Consider the following 25,836-nt stretch of genomic DNA (forward strand, 5'->3'; position numbering starts at 1 on the left):
GTTGCTGTGAAATCAATGGTTTTGCAAAATCGTCTTGTGTTACACATCTTATTGGCAAAGGATGGCAGAGTCTGTAAAGTTTTGCATGCGCAACATTGTTGCACTTACATGCCTGACAATAGCAAGGAGATAAGAAAGTTTATCTCTAACATCACACATCTAAAAAATGTCTTGAAAGGACTAGCAGGCACCAGTGCCTGGGAGGATATAGGTAATGGGTTTTCAACCATTGGAGAGTGGTTTGGAAATCTGGTAAAGGGAGTAGTAGAAATTATCTTGAGGCCTTTGTTGATTGTGGCTCTGGGTGCCTTAATTGCACTTGGATCATACAAACTATACAAATTATGGACAGAGTAAAGAGATAAGAATAGACAGAGGAGGGAAGAGATAGAAATGAAGATGAGAAGCGCTTATTATTCTAATCTCAATAAAATTGAGAATTACAGCAGACCAAACCAGAAAAAGACCTCAAGACTTTGAGTTGTCTCATTGAAATGAGTGTGTCCTTTTTGTGACGTCATAGATTGCCGTCAGAGGAGGGACTGTTGGAGCGTAAATTTTAGTAATGCATTTAATGACCCAGACATCAGCAGAACGTGACAAATTATGTCTCATGTTTGACAGCCTAACGTTAAAAAACTGCACTGACACGTATTTTAAAAGTGCTCATGTTTCCATTTGTGGTGGTCACAATTGTGCCTACTGGATTTAACAATCCACTAATAATATTTAAATAATGCCAAGGCGAGTTTTAGACTCTAAACAACTGCTAGTATTAAAATAAATTAGCATTTTTACTGTTTAATGTGTGATTTATGAGTTTAGAAATGTGTGCATGAAAATAATACACTTCTCTGTTGTATCTAATGTGATGCATTAACATGATTTTACAATTTATAGTGAAACATTTTACTTATTCTGATGGTATATTATTAATGCTGAATTTACAGTTTTGCATATTATGTGCTTTTTTTTTAAACAAGTATTTTTAATGCAATTTATATTTCTTGTGTTGCCATAACTAGGCCTGCACAGCTCGTATTTGCAGTCCTGTAAAGTGATGAATCATTGTTGTTTTAGCATGAGTTTTTCCTCTAGTTTCCGTTCCCATGAGTAGCAATAGGTTCTTTGTTCAGTTGCACAGAGACGTTTAGTTTAGTGACCTTGATAAGGAACATCTAGGCCTGTGGACTTAACCTGAAATAATTTTTTTCAATTGACATACTGATTCACATGAAACTGAGGTGAGCATATTGAACACCTTGTGAAGAAATTGTATTGTTGCAAAGGAATATAAAATGTTTCAAAACTATTTGGAGTCACACAGAAAGAGATGATTTTCAGGCTGGACCTGGGAATTAGACGGACTGTTGCAACCTGAAGTCATATTGATATTTTGATTGGACAATGCCCTTTTTGCATGATATGGCACCACTGCGTCAACAAAACGGAACAAGATATGCATTTGTGAATAGGGATGGACTTTATAAGTTTTAGTTAGCCTGTTTTCTGTTTTTCAGACCTCTAGACTGTGCACGGCTCTCTATGCACCTTTCTTGATGATACTTTGGACTACATTTGCTGCTGATCAAATTGCTTTGCTGATGAAGAATCCTTGAATGCTGTAGCCCTAAATATATTATTTTTCAAATTATTTTTGTCTCCTTTTTCTATTTTGCTGACGTGTTTGCTTGTCCTCATACATGAATGTCATGTATTGGTTAGCTGTAGGGACAACCCATGTCCAGCCCTAAATTTGCATACTCTGCTTAATTGAGCTTGACAAATGCTAATACAGCTTGACCTGAGAGATGTTTGTGTCTCTGATTATTTCATTGATGATTTGTATAATTCTCCTTGAATGCTTAATTGTATTGATGCTGATTTGATTATTTTTGTTCCGCCGCTTTACAATTTGATGTTGAACACTATGTTCATAACATTAGCTTTGTGGTTATCAAATAAAGCTTTAAAACTTTTCATTGGTTTGAGTTTCCTTCCGTGGCCACATTGGTCATGGTGTCTAAATTGTTGGGGTGGTGTTAAAGTAATTGTATATGGTTCACCACAGTTCTTTCTGGGTCAAAAGGTCCGTCGACCTCGGTGAAACATTTGATTCTTGTGAAGGATGAACATGCGCTTACAATACTGCATTTTGCTTGTATCATAGGAAAAATAATTTATTTAATATGGCCTGCCTGTTCGAGGGTATGTAAGTCTGTGGCTCTCGATATGATAAATATTGGGTTCTTAGATTTTTATTGTTGTATAGGGAAGATCCTTGTATGATTTCTAATCCTCCGTTAGCATGTTTATCTTATCTGGGGGCATAGCTTGGTCAGGAAGATTGGGAGGGGTGTGTTTCAGATTTTCCAACAATCATACTGGAATATAAGGTTGAAATACATTATACGACAAGCAGGGCGCATTAGAGGTACTTCAGGGGCAGTGGAAAGGGAAAGGAATGCGGACTGATAGGGGTACTAAGTAAGAGAAAACACAATATTTGGTAAAACAACCAACAGAAATAAAGACTGACAAAACAGAGAAAGGGAGTGTGTGTGTGTGTGTGTGTGTGTGTGTTTTTTGTCTGTGTGTAAAAGAATCCTGCTGAAATCCGACATACACTTCAGTATACCCAACTGAAAACACTTTTACCCAAACATTTACCAGAAAATATATTTATTGGGTGCGTGTAACACCCCTAACACACCCCCTGAAGCTACGCCCCTTCTTAAGATATACAACATCTGTGGTTAAAATATGTTGACCATGGATTGTTCTTGAATATCTCTTGTAGTACCGTTGTAAAGGAGTATGGTTTGCCAACCATAACTTTGTGGTGGTATTTAACAAAGACAGATTTGCAAGCATTACATCTCTGAGCAACCCAAATTCAAGACATATCTGAGGTCATCAGATAAATTGGGGCAGTTGTGAAATCCTTCCATATGGCATACAATGCAAATTATCTAAAGTCAGTCAGAAGTGTGACGAAAACGCCTGATGTCCAGAAAGTATTGTTGGTAGAAATGTTTCTTCTGTAACCCTTAGCATGGCTTCTGCTGTTGGACTGTAGAGTTTGGTATTTATCTTGCTTAAAGCTAAAGTTAAGCTAGTAGCTTTTTTTAAAAATTCGAGATGTATGTCAGTGGTATGCCAGTGTCTACACAAAACACACCTAGATAGTTATATGTTGTATGCCTTACTGAGTCTAGTTGCCGGTTTTTATTTTTGGCTTTGGTTTTGTACTTCCCAATTACACACAGGTATCTATTGTTGTACAAGAAATATTTCTTCATACATGTAACTAAACCTGAGCATTAAAAGTAATTTTATCTCAAATTTAGCCAGGGTCCTATATTTGAAACAAAAAAGTTACCGTAAACCTACAATGCCTACTAATATTTAATTGCAATACACTATCCACATTTGCACGTCTAAAGGTTACTTGTGTGTAGTGGCTCTCCACTGAATTATGCTTCTGTATTCTGAAGGCTTTGTTTCCTTAAATCAATCTCCATTCATCAGCTTATTTATATATGCTTTTGAAATGTGTTGATCATTATGATGTTTTTGTGTTTTTATTTTTAGGAAAGTATGCATGCTTATGCAGCCAATGTTTACACTTCTGTTGTGGAAGAACTAATGAAAGACAAGAAGCGCACATTTATTGCAGTTGAGCAGGAGTTTTTTCGACTGTGGTGGGACACTGTTTCTACTGAAACTCAAAGGCAGCAGGTAATAATTTACTTACTGTTTAGGATGTGCACTATTGTCATGTAAAATACTATTTACTACTTTTTGTTTCCTAAAAAAGGGTACTCTGCAATGTGCAGCAACAGATATAGCTCTACATCTAGGAATTGTACCCTGTTTTGGAACATGTTTAAGGTAAAAGTCAAGTTGAACGAATTATCATTAAGATATAAAATAAGACTTTATCTGGTCCTCTGTGCCCGTCCAAATGATGATAATATCACCTATGTACCATCCTTAGTAATGGATTTTGTTTGTCCGTTCTGTGGCCATGGGGGACAAGCATGAACATGTTCCACCCAGCCCATAAACAAATTTGCATAGGAAGGGGGAAATTGTGATCCCATAGTTGTACCCTGGAGCTGCTGGAACCACTCCTCATCATAAAAGAAGTCGTTGTTAGTTAGATTTAGATCAATAATTTCAAGCAGATCTTGTTATGCTCAAGATAATTTTCTCTCCATCTGGAGAGAAAAAAGTCCACAGCCATCAACCCATACTCTTTTTTTAATACAGGTACATAGCCACTCCATGTCTAGTGTAATTAGCCACATGGATTCCTCACTCACTACATCCTCATATTTGTTTAGAATATCTGTTGTGTCATGTTCAAATGAATGAAGGTTCATCACCAATGGCTTGAGAAAGGAGTCTACAAAGTGGAACAGGTATTCCATTACAGAGCCAATTCCAGAAATTGTGGGACGTCCAGGAGGAACATGTCCTCTCGTGTGGACATAATAAGTACAGGCAAGGGAACCTTGATTTTAAACTCTGAAAAAGTGAAATTCCAAGTCTGACCGCAAATCTACCACTTTCCATGGGCCAATTTATCATTAATAGGAAGTTGGGCATTAACATAAGGATTCAACTGTAGTTTCTGATGACAGTTTTGATTAGTTGTCTGTGAATCTTGCGTTCATAATCTGTTCTATTCCTCACAACAACATTTCCCCCTTTGTCAGCTCCAGGGATAACTAAAGAAGTGTTCTGCCTCAGACTGGATGGTGCGGCTCCTTCTTCCTCAGTGAAGTTGTCTTTAGTGTAGATAAAAGGTGTTCTCATTAGTTTATACTCTAATAAAAATAAATCCTAAGTAACATGTTTGGAAATGTGAGTTTGACAGATAAAAAAATAGTATGTGTTTATCAGTGTGGTATCCACAGTGGATGTTTTTGTATACAGTACTAACTTTATTTGTTTATGACAATTTGGTTGCATATATATACATATATATATATGTATGGGTTTTATTGCCTGTGCTTTACTTTCATGTTTTGTTTGAAAAATGGGTATATATGTTTTATTTACGTGTTATCGGCAAGTCTCTTAACCAAAATGTCTGTATCCAGTATGTTTTTGTATTACTGTTTGTATTCACTTGATATGTGTAAACATCTTAGAAGTGTTGTATACTGTTGATATTAGTACATTTCTAAATGTCTTACATTTGCATTCTTTGCATATTGCTGCCCTGAGGAAGCCTGTGAAAGGGTGAAATGCATGGGCTTCATTGGCTGTGTGAAGAACATGATTAAAAAGGCAAACATAAAGGACCTACTCATCTTGCATTGTTTCTTGGATGACAACCCCCCTTTTTATAAACTTTGTATCTATGTTGCTTCTCTTTTATTAATAAATGTCCCAAATGGTTAGGGAAGCAAAATTTCAACCGTCTAAAAGAGGCATTTTCAGGAATGTATCCTAAAATCCATCTGTCCTATTAAATACTATTTTAAATTAAAATTCATTTGAGTCCAAGCATTGCATTCCTAATTGCTCCCAATCAAAAGTTATCACTTATTTAATGTAGTAAAGTAATTCATTTTTATCCAATGGGAGAGTGAGACCTTACAGCAGTGAAAATGAATTTAGGGGTTTTTCACTATGAGGACTTACAAATCTGAAAAACGCGTCTTAATTTTTAATACAATGCACCCTTTCCTTTGGGCTTTTTAGGGCCTAATTTAAGGGTAATTTTTATTTATTAAAAAGGAAGGTTTAGGCCTGGCAAAGATTTATTTTGCCAGTTAGAAATCACAGTTTAAAATTACACTACAGGCTGCAGTGGCAGGCCTGAGAAATGTTTTAAATGGCTAATTTAGTGGGCGGCACAATGAGTGCTGCAGACCCACTAGTGAACGACATGGCAAAACTACAGCTACTCTTAATCCCACACGAATCTTGAAAGTTGCAATTGTCATAAACAGTAATTCACATTGGTATGTTTAGTTAAAATTAAAGGATAGACAGCTCAATCACTGTATTAATGTAATGCTTTGTAATAAATGCAACACAAACCTCAAAGCTTGTTTCAAAATTGTATTTAAGATTCAAAATCATCTCAAGTCACATTTCATATATATATTATTATATATATATATATATATAGATAGATCTCATATTCTTAGGGACCACTTTACATGGACGAATATACAGCTAAGGTGATTAGTGGTTACAGGTTAGTAAACTAATCCATTTTTCGCTGTTTTGATACAGATTCATTGTTAAATGTCTTGGACATTTTTCCAGCAAATGGGCCAAAAGTGTAGTAAAGGCAAGTCACATTATATGAACTCACAGGAAAGCACATTTTAAAAGTTCAAATGATTGGTGTGAAATTATCTGGGCTGCACATCTTTTTGTTATAGAATGTCTTTCAATTACAGAAGAGGAGTCTAATGACATCACTGGACCTCTTTTCCCAATGCTGTTACTGCACTAGTGTTAGTTTTGAAAATCCTCTTACTCACAGGGGTGGCCGTTTTCCCCCTAGTCAATCCGTAACTGATGTGATTATTTTTTAACTGCCATTTTCCTTTATCCTCAGGGGGTCAGATTCATTCTGAGTATGAACTTTTTATATTAAAAACATAATATAATGTTTATCAAACATATTATCAGTGGGTCTGCAACGTGGATGTATATTTAAGATTCTATTTTTATTTATTGATATATTTTTAACAGTTTCCGATCTATAAAAGTGTGTTCATGATATTCACAGTTTGAATAGCTTTGTGTATGATGCACAGCGGTATTGTTTTCACAGGAGGTACACGTGATTTAGGTTGGTGGTGGTAAACCTGGCCTCATCTGTTGTAATGTGACTGCCAAAGTATGATTAGCATTAACATTTGAGTCTGGCTAAAGACAGTTGTAGCCTTGACCAGACCTCATGTCTGCACAATAAGAGCAATAGAACAATAGTGTACAGATACAGGCTTTGGGACACCCCCATTTCATTCATTGTCTTGTGTGTGGTTGCTCTCAGTGATATGTCCACCATGTTCTATATTAGTGTTTGACACATTGAGTAGTACTTGGGATGGACATTGTGCATGTGTTTGTACTGATGCCAGACTTTGTCCCTCACATTTCCCTTACTGGCTATCTTTATTATGTTGTGAGTGAAATTCCCTCATTGTGGAGGGCATCCACATCATGATATTTACAGATGGCCACCTTACATTCGGTTAACAGTGACAATACTTGTGGCAGGCATAGGAGGCAACACAGTTGGGGAGCACACACGCCCCTCCAAGAGTCTTAGCTGTCACACCATCCCCTTGCAGTTACTTCTCCCACATTTGCACCTGCACCCATCCTGAAGCTTGCTGTTCAGCTGGCAGGTCAGAGAGCTGTCTTCGGGCACCCCAGTTGCAACCTCTGCCCGCCCTGGCTTCAATAAGTAGATCAGTGGAAACGTATGCTGTGGGATGGAAGTACTGTCTGAGCTGTGGAAGCGAGTTTAAAGGTACAAGTACACACAAGTACACATGGCTGGAAACACCCAGTATGGGAACATTGAGGTACAAAATTAGTGATAAATGTGTTTTTTCAGTGATTTTTATTTGAGCAATGCATGTTTGAGCAATGCATGTTTGAGCAGAGAAAAGGTTCTCAGTCCTAAAACCAGAGAGCTGGCATACAAATGTATCATGTCTCTGGCGAAGTCAAATTACTATTGGATCATTGTAGTTTCTTTTGGATCATTTATGTTGCTTAGTCCATTATCTTATTTTGTGATGTTTTAACTTGAGTGTCTGCAGAGCCAATGCGATTTGAAAATTAGCTTTTTGTTTTGGTTATCCCCACTTCCATCTTCTCTTCCACTTAATTTTATCTCTGCACATTTCTGTCGAAAGAATTGTGTTGCAGTATTGTTTAATTACCATATCACCTGCATAGCGTGCTGAAGCCCACACTACTACTGAGTTTATGAGAATTACTTTCAGTTGCTTTGAAAGAGGACCATGTACACTGTATCCCTTGCAACAGAGTTGGACAAACACGTAGAGGCTCTTCAAAAAGCCGTAGTTTAGAAATCTCTTTAAAAATATTCCAACCCTAGTATGTATCCACATCTTTACAATTTTATATGATTAAATTAAATTACCATGTTAATGTAAAAATTAAGAACTTCACTGACCCACAAGCAGATGAATAGAACACAACCTCCAGTTATCTGAAAGACCAACAGCTAAAATAAGAAAATCGACCACAGTTGCATACCTGATCACACTACTGTATTGATGGCGAGCCATGTATTACAAATTTTACTTCAAATAATCTAGATTTTTAGATTTATGAGTCTCTCTTAAAGAATATACTTATGAAGCAAGCATTGACAAAGCCCGTCAGTCTGGCTAATTAATGGCAGTGCTTCTTCGATGATTGTCATTTGGAGTTTATGTGCATAGAGCAGTTGGTTACTGTGACAGTAAGGCAACCATTGGAAGGATAAGTTGAAAGGTAAATGGGCGAATGTCTCAGTGTATGACTATATACTGGGTGAGTACATTGGTGGATTGGTAGATGAGTGATGTTTTGTGATCTGGTGTTAGTACGCTTAGTGGTGGTACTGGTGTGGTGTGTTTCTTATGTCCTGGACCCCTTTTTTGCATTTTATTATTTTCTTGTGTTATGTGTTTTCCTACTGTTGTGGTCAGCTGTTGTTTTGCTGTCTTGTTATGTTGTGTTTTTTGTGTGCCGGATTCCTATTTTGCTTTTGTGGTGTTGTGTTATAATTTGATGTGGTAGTAAATTAATAGTATGTGGTACTGTTATGTTGTCAAGTTATTTTGCTGTCATTTTCTATAGGATTAACAATGTGGTACGTTATGGTGTTTTGAGTTATTTGTGTGCCTTTACGTTCTTTTGGTTGTGTTGCATTTTTCTTTTGTGTTTTGATTATATTCTTGCAGATGTGCCAACAGCTTTAGTGCATGACGGACTTTGCGTGTGTAGGTATGTTAAAGCTAAACCAATTTCTTTACCTGTGCCTGATACTGCTTGCTTTTTTGTATCCTTTGATCCTCTTAGATCGATGTTAACACCAGAATAGTTAACACATATTGTAGAGCAGCAGGCGCCCTGGTTGTCCCTGGTTACCCCTTTATGTCTACCGGTGAATCAGACAGTACTTGGATATTAAGATTCTGTGATGCACTACGTATATGAAAGATATATATAGTATTTCAGACTCCTGTTTTAAAATATCTTCTTTCTTACAGGTTCATCAGCTTATCCAAGATGGGCAGCTAGAGTTTATAATTGGGGGACAGGTGATGCATGATGAAGCAGTGACTGAAATTGATGACCAAATTCTACAGTTAACTGGTACATATGCTTTGGTCTTCTCTTTAATATTAACAATACTGAGTAATTGTAGTGTTACTTTTCTTTCAGGTAAGACAAAGTAGGCTGGTGTATTAGCAACGCCTGACCATGGTTGTCAATATATAGAGTACAAAACATGTTTCATTCTCTAGATTTTCCAAACACATTGCACCGAATTAACAAAGCTATTTTTGGTGTTAAGATATTTATATGATTGAAAAAGGCGAACTACCAGTTAAATCCATTTACTCCGTAATATTACCCTACATTATTGCAGTATTATACAGCATTATATTCTACACAAGGTGGTGGTGTTGCAAGGCGCCCTGCTGCGAAAGTTTCTGAATACCCAAAATCTAAACGCTCTTCAGTTTGCGACCATTGAAAACCTTCTTTCCAACCGTTTCAATGCTGGAATTGGTCAGAGATTCACACCAGTCAAGGGCTTTGTAACAACACATGCAGTATCAACCACGGAAAAAGGTAAGAGAGAAACACTAGACTGGAATTTCCCTTCATCGGATTTCCCTCAGGTACAGGTCAAGAACAGTACTGTAGGCACCACGGAATAAACTCAAGTATGGATATGTAACAAACTTTAAGAACCACAGGGCCAGCTACAAAAAGCAATTTACATACACTGAATACCATGTACCTGCCAAAGTGAGAACGGTGTTCAGAGGGGTCGAATTAGGCCTGTCAGGCTTATCTGCGGAAGTCGTTATCATAACCATCCAACTGACCTGGATACTCTCTAGGTTGGTTGGATGGGCATGTTAGTCATGCCAAGAAGACCAACCGGACTGCAGCAGAGAAAGCAAAAGGTAAGTCGATATCCAGTGGTGCCCTTACAAAACAAACTGCAAAAGAGAAGGGACAAATATGGAAAGGCCTGATCACTGGGGAGCTGTAAAGGGCGGCAACAAAAGTGGTAGAATGCAGTAATTGGGTGATAAATGAAGGAAGCTTAGAGCAACCCCAACCAAACTGTTTGTCTTTTCCGGGGATCTCCTCCTTATTATTTGGTCTTAGATACTTGTGCTGCTTAATTTCACGCAGAAATGCACCCATGACTAGGAAGTAGTTGTATTATGCATAATTATTCAAGACTTTTGCATACAATAAAACTTTACATAAAATGTGCAACAACTATTCAATCAATTTGCACTTGCGAAAGCAGGATTAAAAAATTATTTAAGTAAAAGGAGATAAATACAAAATTAGAAAGAAATTACTGTAATGGGAACGGGAATTGAAGAGATTACACAGTCATTACGTTTTTGATCGACTCTTTAAAAAAAAAAAAAAGTGGTAAAACAACAGTTCAAAATAGTGTCCTTGGGATTACAACAGCCCTTCACCACCTGTCTCCAGAATCAAGTGCCACATTGATTAAAAAGCACTTTTAAATGGGCTCTGCGTTCACTTTGGAAATTAGGGCAGATACAGACTAAATGAACGATGGCTTTCCCATCCATACTGCATAGCTTGGGGTTTGGGAGTGTGTGCTGTACTCTGCTTCTTACCACCATGACTTTAGCTTTCTTTTGGTTTTATGTAATGTAGTTGTTTGTTGAGTAGCTAGTCTGTCAATGAGACGCTGTAGGCCGTGGCGTAGCGTGGGGGGTACGGGGGGGCTGGCCGCACCGGGCGCAACATCTGGGGGGGGGGCGCGCTCGCACTCGCGAGTGCTAAAATCCACGGGTTAGGGGGTGCAAATTACTTGCCTTGCCCCGGGTGCTGACAACCCACGCTACGCCACTGGCTGTAGGCCAACTTTCGTTTGGCTGAGGAAGAGAGGCGTTGTCCGCATACAACACATTTGAAATGTGAAGACCTCCTAACTTAGGGGCATGAGAATAACATTGTCCCGAGCTGGGGACATATTGGCCAAAAATAAGCTAAATAGGTATGGCACTAGCACGCACCCTTGTTTTAAGCTCTGATTGGTATAAATTTCCCTCAGTAATGAAGTGCCATTGCCTATTTTTATTTTTACTCAGGTTTTGGAATAGAGCATCTGTATAGCTTTTACAAGAGGCTGGGGAATACCCCACATTGTCAGTTTATTCCAAAGAAGGTTGCTTTGGACACAGTCAAATGCAGACACAAAGCAGAGATAAATCAACTAATTATTTAGGAATCATTTTATCAATTATAATTGAGAGTGTCTGGATATTTGTGGACGTAGCCGTACCTTGTGAAAAACTAGTTTGTTTTGGAGGCCTGATATTTCTGTCCACTGCCCAATTCATTAACTCTTTTAAAAATACACTTCTCGGTCGAACAGGACAATAACACAGTCATTTTTGGGTTGTTGCCAGTCCGCTCTTTTAAAAATAGGGTTAATTATGGGACTCTTCCAAGATTCAGGAATAGTTGGAAGCTGCAGGGAACTGTTAAAAACCTCTGTCATTTTATTAGCCCAGAATATAGGACTGACTTTCTACAGTTCCTGTGGGATGCCATTAGACCCTGGAGCGCCATCACCTTCACCCTCCTGTATCACCTTGAGTGTTTGCTCTTGGGTGAAGATAAGTGCATCATCCCTGTTGGGTAGCCTCGTGTTAGTTGATGAATTGACATACCCTAAGCCAACCTCAAGGTTTGCATTTTGTTCTGCATCCTGAGGTGGTACAGCGACAAAAGTGGAAGCATAGTTCGTGCTGTGCAACTCTTTACACAGTTCCGTTTCAGAATATGTTGAGGAATGTTCAACAGTTTTTTGAGGTATTTTTGGGTCAGTGATTTTACAGGCTCGCCCTTTGTTAGCTGTACTTGGTTGCGCTTGATCTTGTTTTCCTCTTGCTATTTTGTAAAGGACTGTTTGCGTGTTGCTATTCCTGCTCCAGAGTTATAGGTCTGGTAATGGCCTCAAATTGTTAAATTGAAATGCGCAGCTAGATAGCGGGCCCATCTTGATTCAGAGATGTTTGAGTTGGTTGCAGTGTTTGGGGCTCTTTTTAGGCCATTCACCAGTTTACAGAAATCTCTTGAGTTTGTCTTCCTGCTAAGATACAAAGATTTCGCCCAAAAGCCTGTTCTGACAACCGTCTTTCCTCCCACAAGAGCTTCCCGTACACCTTTTTGTTGCTTTGCAATTTGCCTTTGTACGTGAGATTGTTTGTATGCTGCCTCAGTGTTTTCAGCGCTTCATTGAGTTTCCTCTTTGCTACTAAACAATGCAGACATTGAGCTTTTTGTTGGCCCTTGAAGGCCAGTTGCAGTTCTAGGTAGAGTAGGCCAATTCCTGGTGAAGTGTGTCTATAGTAGAAGGTTAGTAAACATTTCCCAGTTAAAAATCGAGGATAGATCTTTATTGTAAATCTCCTCCTCTAAGAGTAGTTGCCAAATTTTTAATGGTCTCTATTGGATGTTCAGACCATCTTAATGTTTTGTAGTTTGCAGCTTCAAGGTTCCCCAGCAGGTCACTTATTTGCTGATGTTTAGGGCAATTAACAGTATGCTATTGCTTTGCAGGGAGTGATCACTTTCCACTTTCTCTTCGATATATACTGATTTAAATTTTATTAATTGAAATAAAGGCAACGTGACTATTGTAAAAGCAGTAGTGGAGCACAAGTTTGACGAGTGGTAGGTCCACGCTGAGGGACTTTCTGCTTGATACCGGTCATTTAGTACTCTCAAGCCAAGTGATTGGATGTCTTTTACAAGCAATTCAGCCTTTAAGTCCCTCCACATGTTGTTCATTAGTGAGTCTATGAAGACTAAACTCTTATGTGGTGTAGTGTTTGTAAGTTCAATTTTTTCATAAATCTGAGTTGCCAAGCCATTCCAGCCCTATGTGTAATTGATATGAATAGAAACAGTGTCAATGTAACCATGATATGTGCCAGAATGACAACAAACTTGCTATGCTATTGTCGATTCCACCCGACATGACCTTCCTGTCAACCCAGAGCTAGAAGTCCGTGGTCAAGCAGGCCCTGCGACCCAAGCTTCAAGCAGCTGATTGACAAATCACTGGTGGGGTGACAAGTAGCCGATAGTCAAACATGCAAAACAGGAAAGATCCAGATCAATTCCCCAGATTGGCAGCAACACCACGAAGGTCCTAGGAAACTGGCCCCCAATAAAACACCTTTGGCCGGAAGGGTACTCATTCCCAGAACACCATAAAGTTAGATGCCACATGAGGTTAGGAACACACAGCCAACCAGAACACAACACAACACAACACACACACTACACACAATGATCACGCACTTCCCATGCCGAACATCTGGTCATGTAATTTACTGGCCCACACTAGGTCCACGCAAGGTTGAGATCTACCTGCACACTTTATTAGATGGTCAGATTTATGGCCTTGTGACTAGGCCCGGATTCCTTTTTTCAAAGAATGTATTAATTTGTTTTATTGCACTTCAAGACAATGTATAAAAAGATGCTGAAAACTCTTTAACATTAAGAGGCAGTCTTCAGACCCCGGCTCTGTACTGTGCTCTCCAGGCTGTTGCGTTTGTTTAATTAAACAGACTGTTCCTGTTTTGCCAGACGTCTCTTATCTTTAATTTATTTAACGTAAATCCACATTCGAGCAAAATAACCCTTTACTTAACGCATTGTAGAAATCCTGACATGTTGCTGGGAGGATGCCTGGAAAACTGCAAGTGGCACATCGTTTCAGGCATACACGTAACCAGTTTTGTGAATTCCTAAAAATCGGAATAAGACATTCACACCTGAGAGGACCTTTCCCAACATGGGTTTTTACACTGCTTCTGTAACTTTTTTATTTTTAATTCATCAGTTCATCCTCTCCTTCACTGGGGGAAAAAAATTGAGTGATTCACTTTGCAGGAATTGCTATGCAAGTGCTTCATGAATTCATGTTCTAACTTATGATGCTGCACGTACCTGATGTTTCTATGGTGAAAAGCCATTTCACATTATCAAAGGATTGCTTCAAACGTGAGACAGTCCTTTCAGTTGCAGTTCTTTCCTTTTATATATTTTTATTATTAAGACATTAAGAAAGGTAATTACAGGCATATATTTCTCTATCTTTAAGAAATTGATGTCCCTTCAAAATATGACAAATGCTTCCAGAAACTTCAGTCGAAGTGAGGTTATGGTTATGATTTGCACTCTTAAACCGCTGCTGTTCACCAGTTATGCTGAAGAGCTCAACCATAACTCATGTGTCAGTGCACTGATCAAGACCTTATATATGACAGCATCACAAATGGCATTGATGCCGTCTCTAGGCACATTACATATTTCCTAACATTGACATCACTGATTGCACCACTGTGGCTGATGGAAAAAGAACCTCTGTGAAGGGTCACCCCAAACATTTTGCCTTTCTCCTCTTTTTCTAACCTCGTTTTTGCTGGCTTTAGGGCTCTGTGCACTTTACCACTGCTAACCTGTGGCTAAAGTGGTTGTGCTCACTCCCTTGAAACATAGTAACATTGGCTCATACCCAACTGGCATATTAAATTTACTTTTAAGTCCTTAGTAATGTACAATACATGTGAACAGGACCTGTAAATTAAATGCTACTAGTGGGCTTGCAGCGCTGTTTGTGCTATCCATTTAAATAGCCCCTTAACCATGTCTCAGGCCTGCCATTGTAGAGCCTCTCTGTGCAATTTACACTGCCTCTTCGATTTAGCAAGATAAACCTCTTGCTAGGCCTAAACCTTCCCTTTTATACATATAAGTCACCCCTAGGGTAGGCCCTCTGTGACCAACAGGGCAGGACGCAATGTAGTTGAAAAGCAGGACATGTATTTATAGGTTTTACATGCCCTGGTACTAAGTGTGAGAGAACAGGGCTGATTGCAAAGGCCCCCTAACTTTTTGCCCCCATTTTCCACTTTTTGCTGGTGTTTTCCTGACTCTGATGGTGCCCTGGGTACTGCTAACCAGTCCCAGGGCCTGTGCATTTTGTGTAAGATCAGTATGCAAATTAGGCTAATTATAATTAGCTAAGTCAACCTACCTATAAGTCCCTAGTGTATGGTAGGGCATGTAGGTTTAGGGGCACCAGCATAGGTAGTGCACCCATAGGTGCACTTCTGAGGTGCCCAGTGTCATTTTAAAGGCAGGCCTGCCTTGCTGGCTGCTTTTAAATTAAAGTTACATGGAAATTCGACTTAGGAATTAAAATTAGTTCCAAAGTCGTAAACTACCTTATTTTTACAGATAAGTCACCCCTAAGGTGTGCCCTATGTGCCCCTAGGGCTGGGTGCCATGTAACTATAAGCAGGGACCTTATAAAAATAGTTTTATAAGCCCTGGTGAGGTAAAACAGCCAAATTAGTTTTTCCCTCATTATAGTGAATGGCCTTCATAGGCTAGAATGGGGAGACTTTATTTTAATTTTAAAAGTCCCCTTAAGTGACAGATACATAAAGTTTGGTATCAAATTAATTGCTATAATAAATCCTACAACTTCCAGTTGTTGGATTTAATATAACCTGTTCAGGTAAAGAGTTTTAAACTTTACCTGAAAAGTTGCCAATTTCAGCCCTGCATTGTTTTTGCTGCTGTGCTCTGATTGGCCAGCCTCTGGCAGCCTGGCCAGGCTGCCTTGATGAGGTGTGAAGTGGCCTGGCTTCACACAAAGAGATGTGCCTGTGGGAGGGGATCTCCCCTCAGGAGATGGTGAGGCAGGAAGGGGGAGGGCTGTCAAACTGGTCTGCAAAGGCAGAGAAGGACATTTGGAGTAACCCAGCAACACCCCCACATCCTGCTTGTTTTCAGCTACAGTGCAGATGAGTGGACAGCTCACTGGCATTCCTCGCAGGGTGTCGCTGACATGGATGTATGTGAAAGAGGGGAGGTGGTCAGCAATGCAGGTGTGGGACATAGCGATTAATGGATGAGCATATAACTACTGTTATGTAGAATGTCAGGAGGCTCAAAAGCTACTCTACGCTCTATACAGTTCATTCATTTCTCAGGCGGCATAAAGTGCAGATAGCCTGTTTGCAAGAGATGCACTTGGTGGGCGGGGAGCCCCAGAAACTATGTAAAAGGGGAGGCGACAGCTGTTCTCTGCATCCTACTCCTCGTATGTTAGGGGGGAGTGTCCATATGGGTTGCACAGAGGGCTCCCTTTAGGCATACCTACAGTGAAGCGGATGTGGAGGGCAATTTCCTCCTTCTTCAGGTCACAGTAGTTGGTAAATATATCACAATATTGAACACATATGTGCCTAACATAGATGACTGATTTTTCTACAGTAGAATTCAGGACCTGCTGGAGGGTTACATAGGGTACCCGCCCCGTAAACTGAGTGGGCGATTTCTGCTGTGTACTGGATGGAGACCGAACGCTACCTGCCTAAACTGGGCGCTAAACCTCTGATGGATTGGTTCCCTTACTGCGGTAATGAGTAATTTGGGCCTTCTAGATGGCTGGTGAGCGTTGCACCCGGGGGCATGAGTATACCTGCCATTCTCAAACCTCCAGTCGTCTGGACCGTCTTTGGTTGTTTTGGGGGTTGATGGTGGAACACTCACAGATGGCAGCGGTGACACATCTGGGGCGATTCCTTTTCAGTCATGCCCCTGTGCTGCTTGCGCTGCAATGGACTAATATGACTAGTGGTGCTTTCACTGGCGAACGCCCCCAAATCTCCTGATGGATGTAACATGTCAAGATACATTGGCTACCTCTCTGACTGAATAGAGGTGAATTGGAGAACCATGAACACCAGGGCCATTGAGTGGGACATGCTGAAGGCAGTTGTGAGAGGAAAGTGCATAAGGATCACTTGTGGAGTGCGCAGGAAATTGGAGGCGGATCTCAGAGTACAGGAGAGATGCCTGGCTGACCTTCAAAAATTGGAGGTGTGTTTGGCTGATGCAAAGAGAGATGAGACAGCTCTGGGATACACTTGAAAGGACCACTCTTAAAAGATATCATCAGCGGTTGCCCAGGGAGAGAGATGAATCTGGCCAGATTTTAAAATATTATGCAAAATCTAAGCAAATAGACTACGGGATGTAATATGTGAGGTGTTCCATGAAGATCAATGCAGCTCTATGCTGGCACACAGTATGGCCTTTAACCTGCATAGACTCACTCATGTACTGCAGGAAACCTCGGCAGCTGAGGGCGAGATGGCACTGGTTATCCTGGACCTAGAAAGGCCTTTGATTCTTTGGAGTGGACTTATCTGATGGCAGTATTAAGAGGTATGGGATTTGGACACACATTTTGTTTTTGGGTACAGCTCTTGTGCACTGAACCCTCTATCTGTGTTAAGGTAGGTGGGGAACTCTATGAGGCATGGGTGGTTAGTAAGGGGGACCAGACAGGGATGTCCCCTCTTGCCCCTCCTCTTCGTGGTTGCGATCGAACCCCTTGCTCTGCTGTTAGGTAAGAAACTGGAAACTTGGGAGATTCATGTGGGTGGCTCCAACCATGTTGTCTCCTAATACGCTGATGATGCATTAATCTATGTAAGTTCTCCTGAAGAGTCAATACCACTCCTGATGTGATTTATAACAGCTTTTGGAAAAGGGTCCGTTCTTAAAGTCAATGTTCAAAATTGCTCTTGTTCCTCTTGGGAGAGTTGCTTGGGAAGCACTTGGGTCAGCTCCAGGATGGGGGGTTTCACTTGGGAATCCATGGGTTTCGGATCCCAAGCTATATGACTCTCACACACTCAGGCAGCAATTAGGCTTTTGAATATGGATAGGGTGATAGGAAGTCTTGAGAACTCGATTGTGTTTTGGAACAGACTCCCTCTCTGGTTGATGTGTAGGGCTGCTATTGCGAAAATGGTCTTCCTCCCATGCTGCCTTTATCTCGTCCAGAGTTCAATCTTCCCACTTGACCATGGACTCTTCTGCAGGCTGGACAAGCCTGTTGGTCTCCTGATCTGGGCTGACCAACGCAGCAGGGTAGTGTTGCCCAAGCTGAGGAGGGCTATGGAGTATAGAGGGCTAGCAGTCCCAGACATGCAATTGTACTATTTTGTAGTGCATTTACAACATGCTATGAGGTGAATGGCTGAGGGCACACTAGCTCAGCTATTGACGGGGAGAGTCAGATCAGAAAATTCAGTCCCTTATCTGGTCAAGACCACAATGGCAGTCTGGGAAAAAAGTGGGACGGAAGGTTATTCGCAGAGAGGCCGATGTCTGACATAGACTGGGCCCATGCATAGGATCTGGTGCGTACTGTATCTTGTTATAACAGGTTCAAATTGTTACATTTCAATTTTTTGCACCACACCTACGTGACACTTTGCAAATTGAATAGAATGTATCCCACCGGAGAGACTAAATGCAGGCGCTGTGGGAAGGAGAATGGTACTTTTTTGCACTTGGCTTGGAATTGCGCTGAGATCCCGAATTGGGACAAGGGGGATTCGAGCTCAGATATAATCTCAGACAAGGGAGAGTAACTCACTTGATTGGAAATAATACCTGTTCATGAATAATGTGGCAACCAAGTGAAGTCTGTATGTGCTGTGGTTATCGATAAGGACTGAGCTTGACAGCTTGGTTCATGCTATAATGTGTGCTTACTATTGTACAGTATTTTTTGTTGATGCCATCCTGACATGAATGTTGTACCTCACACTTGCAAAATCTTTCACCTCTTGACCTATGAGGATATATTGTGTGAACCTGGGAATCTCTCACTGTTTGGGTTTTGTTTCTATGCAAAAGCCAATAAAAATATATTTAAAAAAAACTTTCCAGTTGGTGGAAGAAGATAGGCCTTGGCAGGATGAATGACCTAGAGTAGTAACAAGAGAAAGAAGGCGATGTGGAGCCTGAATTGAGAGGAGGGTCTTAAGACAGCGACACAAGGAAGTTAAATGACTCCAGAGAAGTGTCACCAGCAACAAGAAGGGGCGATAGCGGCTTTGAGGCACCAGAACGGGACTCACCAAAATAAACTATGAGATATAAATCTAAGGATTACAAGAGTACCACAAGAATGTAATTTAAAAAAGCTTCAGGAATACTGGCTGTGATTACTCAAGCTGAAAGTGCTTGGTGAGTCGGGTAAGCACTGGTGCGATTGTTTTAATGCTGCCTGAACAAGATTGAAGAACAAAGGAGGACCACCACATTCATAGTAGTTTTGAAAGACTATGGCACAAGAGATAATATCCTGGAGGCAGCCCAACAAAAGAGAAAGTGATGGGGAGCTGCCCTACAGAAACACATCTTCAGCTACTGAAGAGAAGAAAATGTTCTCAAAATCTAAAGAAGCAATATGTAAAGGTATGGTCTCAAAGAAACGTAATATTCTCGCACAAGATATGTATTGAGATAGAGGGCAAAAAACTTTTGTTTTGGGATGGGACACATGCAGGCACTCCTGAATTACTTTGTAAATAAAAGAGACGTGATGGCCCCACAAGCAGAAAGCTGTGCATGTACACAGAGTACATAAAGGCGAAGAGAGTGATAGCCTCAGGAGAGCAGATACCTAAAAAGATATGGTGGAAAACTGAACTATGGTTGTTCCTTCAGAGCTATCCAAGGGCCTTATGAATACTTAGAAACACAGACACCGCAGACCACAAGCAACACAAATTAACTTTACACCTCAAATTGTAACTCACACAAGTGAGTTATCCTCTACACTGGCTCCACTTTTTCCTACCCGCATTATTTGATCTACCTGCTTTCTACCGCACGGATTATACATTTCTCTATGATTTTTCATCCAATTGGAAACCTTGGCATTACTCAAGCTAGGCATAGATTATTGCTGTTTCGTAGATTATGGAACAGTTTTGCAAGGGTGAAATCAGACCGTTAGCATGGTGTTGAATCTACTACAGGCTAAGGTTTAGTAACAACTCACCTGTTTATTATGAGCAGTTGTATGGTATCTCTAGGCAGTGAGGCTGAAACATCTAGGGCTTGATGTACGAAGAACTGGTTGTAAAATACTGGTTGCAATTCACAGCCAGTATTTGTGAGACCAGTGTGGTAATTTGCAAACTGACCTGTGTACTTCTATGTCGGTTTGCAAATTACTGATTCCTAGTGGGTCGCAATTTGACCCACCTCATGAATATTAAGGAGGTATGTCACAAATTGCAACCTAATAGGATTCACAGTCATCACAGGGATGGTGGCATGCTTCTGTCAGCAGCCCATCATATCTGTGATTGCTTTTAAATATAGCAATTTTTAATAAACATTAAACTCTTTATTAGAAAATAAATGCATTTGGAAAAAATTAAACATGCAAGTATCATTTTGTTTTTGAAGAGTAGGCAGTGGTCATAATACTATGGAAAAAGTACTGTTAATATCTGCTTGGCTAATAAGTATTGCATCCCACAACGACTTGATTGCCTCAGTCGGAGCACCAGTGGCACCCGGCTTTAGTAGCAAAGCAACAAATTGCTCTGATCCATGTCCCTCCACATGTTTATGTACTACATAATCTTTATATTAATCTACCCTACCTAATCTTTCCATCAAATCATTGTTTCTTTCCTAACTCCCTGAGATGATGTATGGCTTCCAGTTGTGTTCCTGCTCTGTTCTCAGCATCACAGAATTTCCTCTGTGTCTCCAGTATGTCTCTATTTAGCACTGCCCTGAATCCATTTGTGCTTTTTATACATATTCCCCATATCACAACTTTAAATGAGCTCCATGTGCCATTGTATCACTAGCTGTCCCCTCATTTTCCGAGAAATAGTCAGCAATTACTTTCCCTATTGTGCTTGAGTGCACAGCCTCCCTGTATGTATTTGGGCCCTCACTCTACCACAGTGAATTACCATTCTCGGGGGTTTTGGTCAGATAATGTGCACTGCAGGTACTCCATAAAGTGCATCTTGACTTCCGCCTGTTCATCACACAAAAAAACCTGTCCATTCTGGTATGCAACTGATGGACCGCCGAGTAGAAAGAATACTCCCTATTCATTGGATGCATTTGCCACCAAACATCTCTAAATCGCCAACAATTCATCCAGTTCTGAAAGTTGATGGTCACTCTAGCACACCGAGTCCCACTCAACGGTGGTGTCAATCTGTTCAAGTCAATGTCATGCACACAGTTAGACACCTCCCCATATTTCACGTGCTTACAAATTTGAAATGAGTAATCGTGAAAGCTCATCTAAGAAGGCATAGTGAACCAGAAGTTTCCGATCTAGCAATCCCACAACAATTGTGGATCAACCCCCTGGATCCATCCACATTGCTTGTATCGCAAATATGGTGAAGGTAGATATCTATTCCGCTACCCCTGCTGTATATGCAGCGTATGTTGTGCCAGTAATTTTACCTCTCTACATTTTAGCTAACTTGTGGAGCTCTTCAGCATTCATGTGTGCTTCCTGTATATATGTGATGTGCTCCTGTCAATGCCACAAGTAAGCATGCACCCTGTGTCTCTTTACCAGCGTGACCATGCCCCTCACGTTCCATATTATTAGACATATTAGAATGTTATTCTTTTTTGATTTTGGATCACTCTTATATATTCTTGGACTATTTTTCTTGTATAGTTTGCTGTGCAAGTTCTATGCAGACAGTTTCTTACCCACCACTTCAGCGAATCGGCTCAGCAGCACCATACAAACTAAATCAAAAGCTGACCGTAGGTCAAGAAAAATAACATGCAGGTAACCGCCAACCCTCAAGGTAACGTACTTTCAGTAAATAAGTTGCAATTGGAGCACTTAGTCACTAGTGCTTGTCCCAGTTCTAAATCCCACTTGGAGAGGGGTCAGCACTCCTACATCCTCAATCTAGGTTTGGAACCTGCTCACTAGGGTCTGTGGGCAGTCTTAACAAACATGGGGGTTCTGAAATGTTTGACTGATGTTTTTAGGAGGCTCCATTTAGGTAACTACGCACAAGTCAGATATGGGCCTGCTGGGGAGCTGAGCGAACCCCATTCCAGTATCTCAGGGAGTGAGGCAGGGGTTTGTCCTGGCCCCCACACTGTTCCTGTTATATATTAATGACCTGATAACTACCTTAGAGTTGTGCAATCATGATGCCTCCCGTCTGGTTAACAGGAAGGTCCCGGTGCTCCTGTTTGCGGACTACACCCCAAAATCCCTACTGGGCATTCAAAACCTGCTGGACCATTTTGGTGCCTTCTGTAGGCAGAGAGGGTTGAAGATCAACCCCAACAAAACCAAATATATGGTTTTGAATCCCTGCTCGATGGCAAGATCCCACCCAGTGCTTAATGGCGCCCCACTAGAGAGGGTTCGTACTTTTGAGTACCTGGGGCTTACCCCCAATGAGCATTTTGGATGGTCACCTCAGATCCAGAACAGCAAATTCCATTTTATTGGTGGTATCCTGAGAGCTCTGAAGGGATCTAGTTTCTGTCCGATAACTCCTGTACTGCAGATTTACAACCTGCAGGATTTTTGGGGGGGTCCCGGTATTGTGGAGAACTCTGGGGGCACAATAATACCATACAACCTGGAAGTGACGGAAAACCGTTTTCTTCTACTCCTTACTAACCTCCTTGCTGGCACCCCACTAGTGCCACTTAGATCAGACCTTGGCATCCGCCTTCTTGTCCTCAAAGCCAGACTTAGATCCATATTGTACTGGAGGAGGATTTGGTCCTCACCAGACTTACTACTCTTTTGGATGGGAGTAGAAGAGATCTTAAAACTCTGTAGCCCACTAAGATCCTATGATTGTGGTCCATCAGGTGCTTCCTTGAAGAAACTGGGTGTGGGGTTTTGTGAGTACACCCAGAAATGTCATGTGGGGTGTCCAAGTTAGCATTGTATTGGAGGCACATAGATGGTAAATTGCACAGTTGTGAGGGGGTTAGGCCTCACCTTGAAGAGTATGTGGATGCAATTGAGCTCCCGGCCACCAGATCTCTTTATTTCAAGTTCCCCGTGGGGTCCTTGCCACTCAGGTCTTTTACTGAAAAGTGACAACGTCCCTTGTTGATGCTGGACTTGATTCAAGTTGTCCTTTTTGACCTACGGCCAGGGAAACTGTAGACCATGTCCTGTAGTTTGCAATATAATGCCTTCAAGAAGAAGTGGATTTTGCTTGTATGCCTCAATCTGGTTATTAGGAACTACAAAATTGCAACTGGGATACTTAAGGCGGACACAGCTCAACCATTAGTATTTGCTGTTTCCTTGTAAATATGTGGAGACACGGACAGAAAGTGTTTCCCCTGTCTATCCCGTGCCTAGTCCCCAAGGCTTATGTGAACTAATGTTGTTCCTCTTTTTTTTAAGATCTCACAAGCTTTATGGTGTTCGTTTGAGGGGACTATTGACTTATGCAATTGTACAGAATGATGTCTTGGAGCTCCGTTTTTTAACTTATGTGATGACTATCTGACATGGTGCGAGGCAAAAGGCTTTTGTGCCTCCTCAATTCCTTATTTGCCATGTTTTAATGATTTTAATGTTTTTAAATGTCGTTTTATTTGCTTTTATGCCAGTAGCCTAAATAAATTTCAACTATGCTCTGAGAACAGCATTAGCAAGTACACTCACATAGGCTGTCTTCTTTGTGCAGAGACATATCTGTTGAAGTTAGCATCACAGGCGCTCCTCTTCATGTACATGGTAGAGTCCAGTATTCATGGAGAGGGCCAACAAAACATGCTTGCAAGTTTTGAACCCTATATTGTGCATGAGCATATACTTGAGTGAATTGTTTGGAGAACGGAACCTAATATTTAACATAAATGTTCTTTTGTTTTGGAACGCATGTTTCCTAAATACTTCGCAGAAATTGAAAAATATAAAGGTCAATAACCTACCATTTATATTGGCAAAACGTATTTTTTTGCAGAAGGTCACGGCTTTTTGTATGAGACGTTTGGAGTAAGACCACAGTTCTCTTGGCATGTTGATCCATTTGGTGCATCTGCAGCTACGCCTACCGTGTTTGCATTGGCTGGCTTCAATGCCCATGTGATATCCCGTATTGACTACGACCTCAAAAGTGAGATGCAGAACAAAAAGGTATGATCCATGCAAGACCGACAGAAGTTACACATCCTCATGTTCTAGGTACTCCTCATAATAAGTAACACGTTCTCGGCGAATTACAGTCACTATAAGTAATTCTACAGACATTTGTCAAATATAGTTAAAAATGTGTTTCCCTTGTTCTGCAGAATGAAGAGTTTTTTAAACTGTTATTTTGTATATGTTGAATTGTGTGTTTTGTATTTTTCGGCCACCTTCTAGTAACTATGTGGGGCTTCAAGCTGCATTAACGTAAAACGGGACATTAAATAAACAAAGGCAGTTAGAGTCCAGCAGTAAGATAAAAGAGCCCCCTGTAAGAGGTTCATCGATAACTGATCCAGGACAATAATTTAGCTAAATATTCTTTTGAGTAGTGCAGAGTTAAATATCATTTGGCTCTTCTTGATTCAAGCCATTTTAAGCACTGAAGGATAATGCCTGCCATGTTTCTGTCGATTGGAGGGAAAATGAAGAATCGGCTGCATGGATGCTGATCAAAAGTTTCTGGTGGGGATGTCATAGGGCTCCGCTGTTACGTTACGACTTTCATTCATTAGGGCTTAAGGATAATAAAAAGCATGTTGTGATCAATCCTGTAATCCATTTGGAGCCAGTGTTTTCAGGCCTAGCTTTGATAATATTTTGCAGATTCAAACACACCAATGGCAGGCTGATTTTTTTATTCTTTAGGGCATTGTGGAGTATGTGAAATAGCAGTATTAAATACTATTGCACGTCTTTGGGAATTACCTCAGTTACTTCTAAAATGGGAATAAGATGGCAATATTCAGGGAACATTCATATACAATGTGTATGACTGAAAAGGACGGTGTCCTCTTTGCACTTTTTCTAATATTGAGTTAGAGGTTTTAGGGCAATTCACAAACTCATGTAAGAGTATATAAATTACTCCTGAAGTATTATGCCCCATTCTCATAAATGCTTTTGTGAATTGGCCTCTAATTAATCTATTTCTTAGAATCTTTTGGAGGGTCTGTATAGGTCTCTTAGCACTGTAGTGATATTTGTGTGTTGATTTCTTGTTGCACCAGTTTGCACCTGGCTTAGCTGCCCACTGTCACTTTAGTGGTCACTAGTTATAGACTCCATTGTGTATTCAGCCTAGACTCCATTTTGTGTTCAGCTTAGCCTCAATGCCACATTAGAGGTGCAAGTATTTTTCCATACAAACATGTTATGCAACGTTTTTCTATTCTGTGTGTTTTCTTTTTCACCGAAGAGCTAGGACATATTATCACCTAGAAATAGTACATAATATGGAGGAGTTAGGCAGTCAGCACGATAACAATGTACCAGACTGATGTTTATAGTACAAGCAGGGAACTGTTTGACTTTGGGGGGGGACACCTTAGGATCTGGCCAATGCTCAAAGCGTTTCTTTCAAAGCTTACCTAAACTAGCCAGCGTTTTTGATGATTTGTTTTTTATGGGAGGGTTTTTTCCAGAAAGCCCCTTCTCCGGTTCTTTATGATATAAAAAGATGGCCC

The 25,836-nt window shown here is 40.5% G+C and overlaps 1 protein-coding gene across 1 annotated transcript in view; it reads left to right on the forward strand.

Moving 5' to 3' along the window:
• MAN2B2 (mannosidase alpha class 2B member 2) overlaps window positions 1-25,836 on the forward strand; it is a 369,901-nt gene that overhangs the window by 36,343 nt on the left and 307,722 nt on the right. Inside the window, exons 2-4 of the mRNA XM_069203167.1 lie at window positions 3,595-3,741; window positions 9,273-9,378; window positions 24,147-24,319. Coding sequence (XP_069059268.1) covers window positions 3,595-3,741; window positions 9,273-9,378; window positions 24,147-24,319 — 426 coding nt within the window. The remainder of the gene's footprint in view (window positions 1-3,594; window positions 3,742-9,272; window positions 9,379-24,146; window positions 24,320-25,836) is intronic.

This window comes from Pleurodeles waltl, chromosome 1_2 (genome assembly GCF_031143425.1).
Source record: "Pleurodeles waltl isolate 20211129_DDA chromosome 1_2, aPleWal1.hap1.20221129, whole genome shotgun sequence".
NCBI lineage: Eukaryota > Metazoa > Chordata > Amphibia > Caudata > Salamandridae > Pleurodeles > Pleurodeles waltl.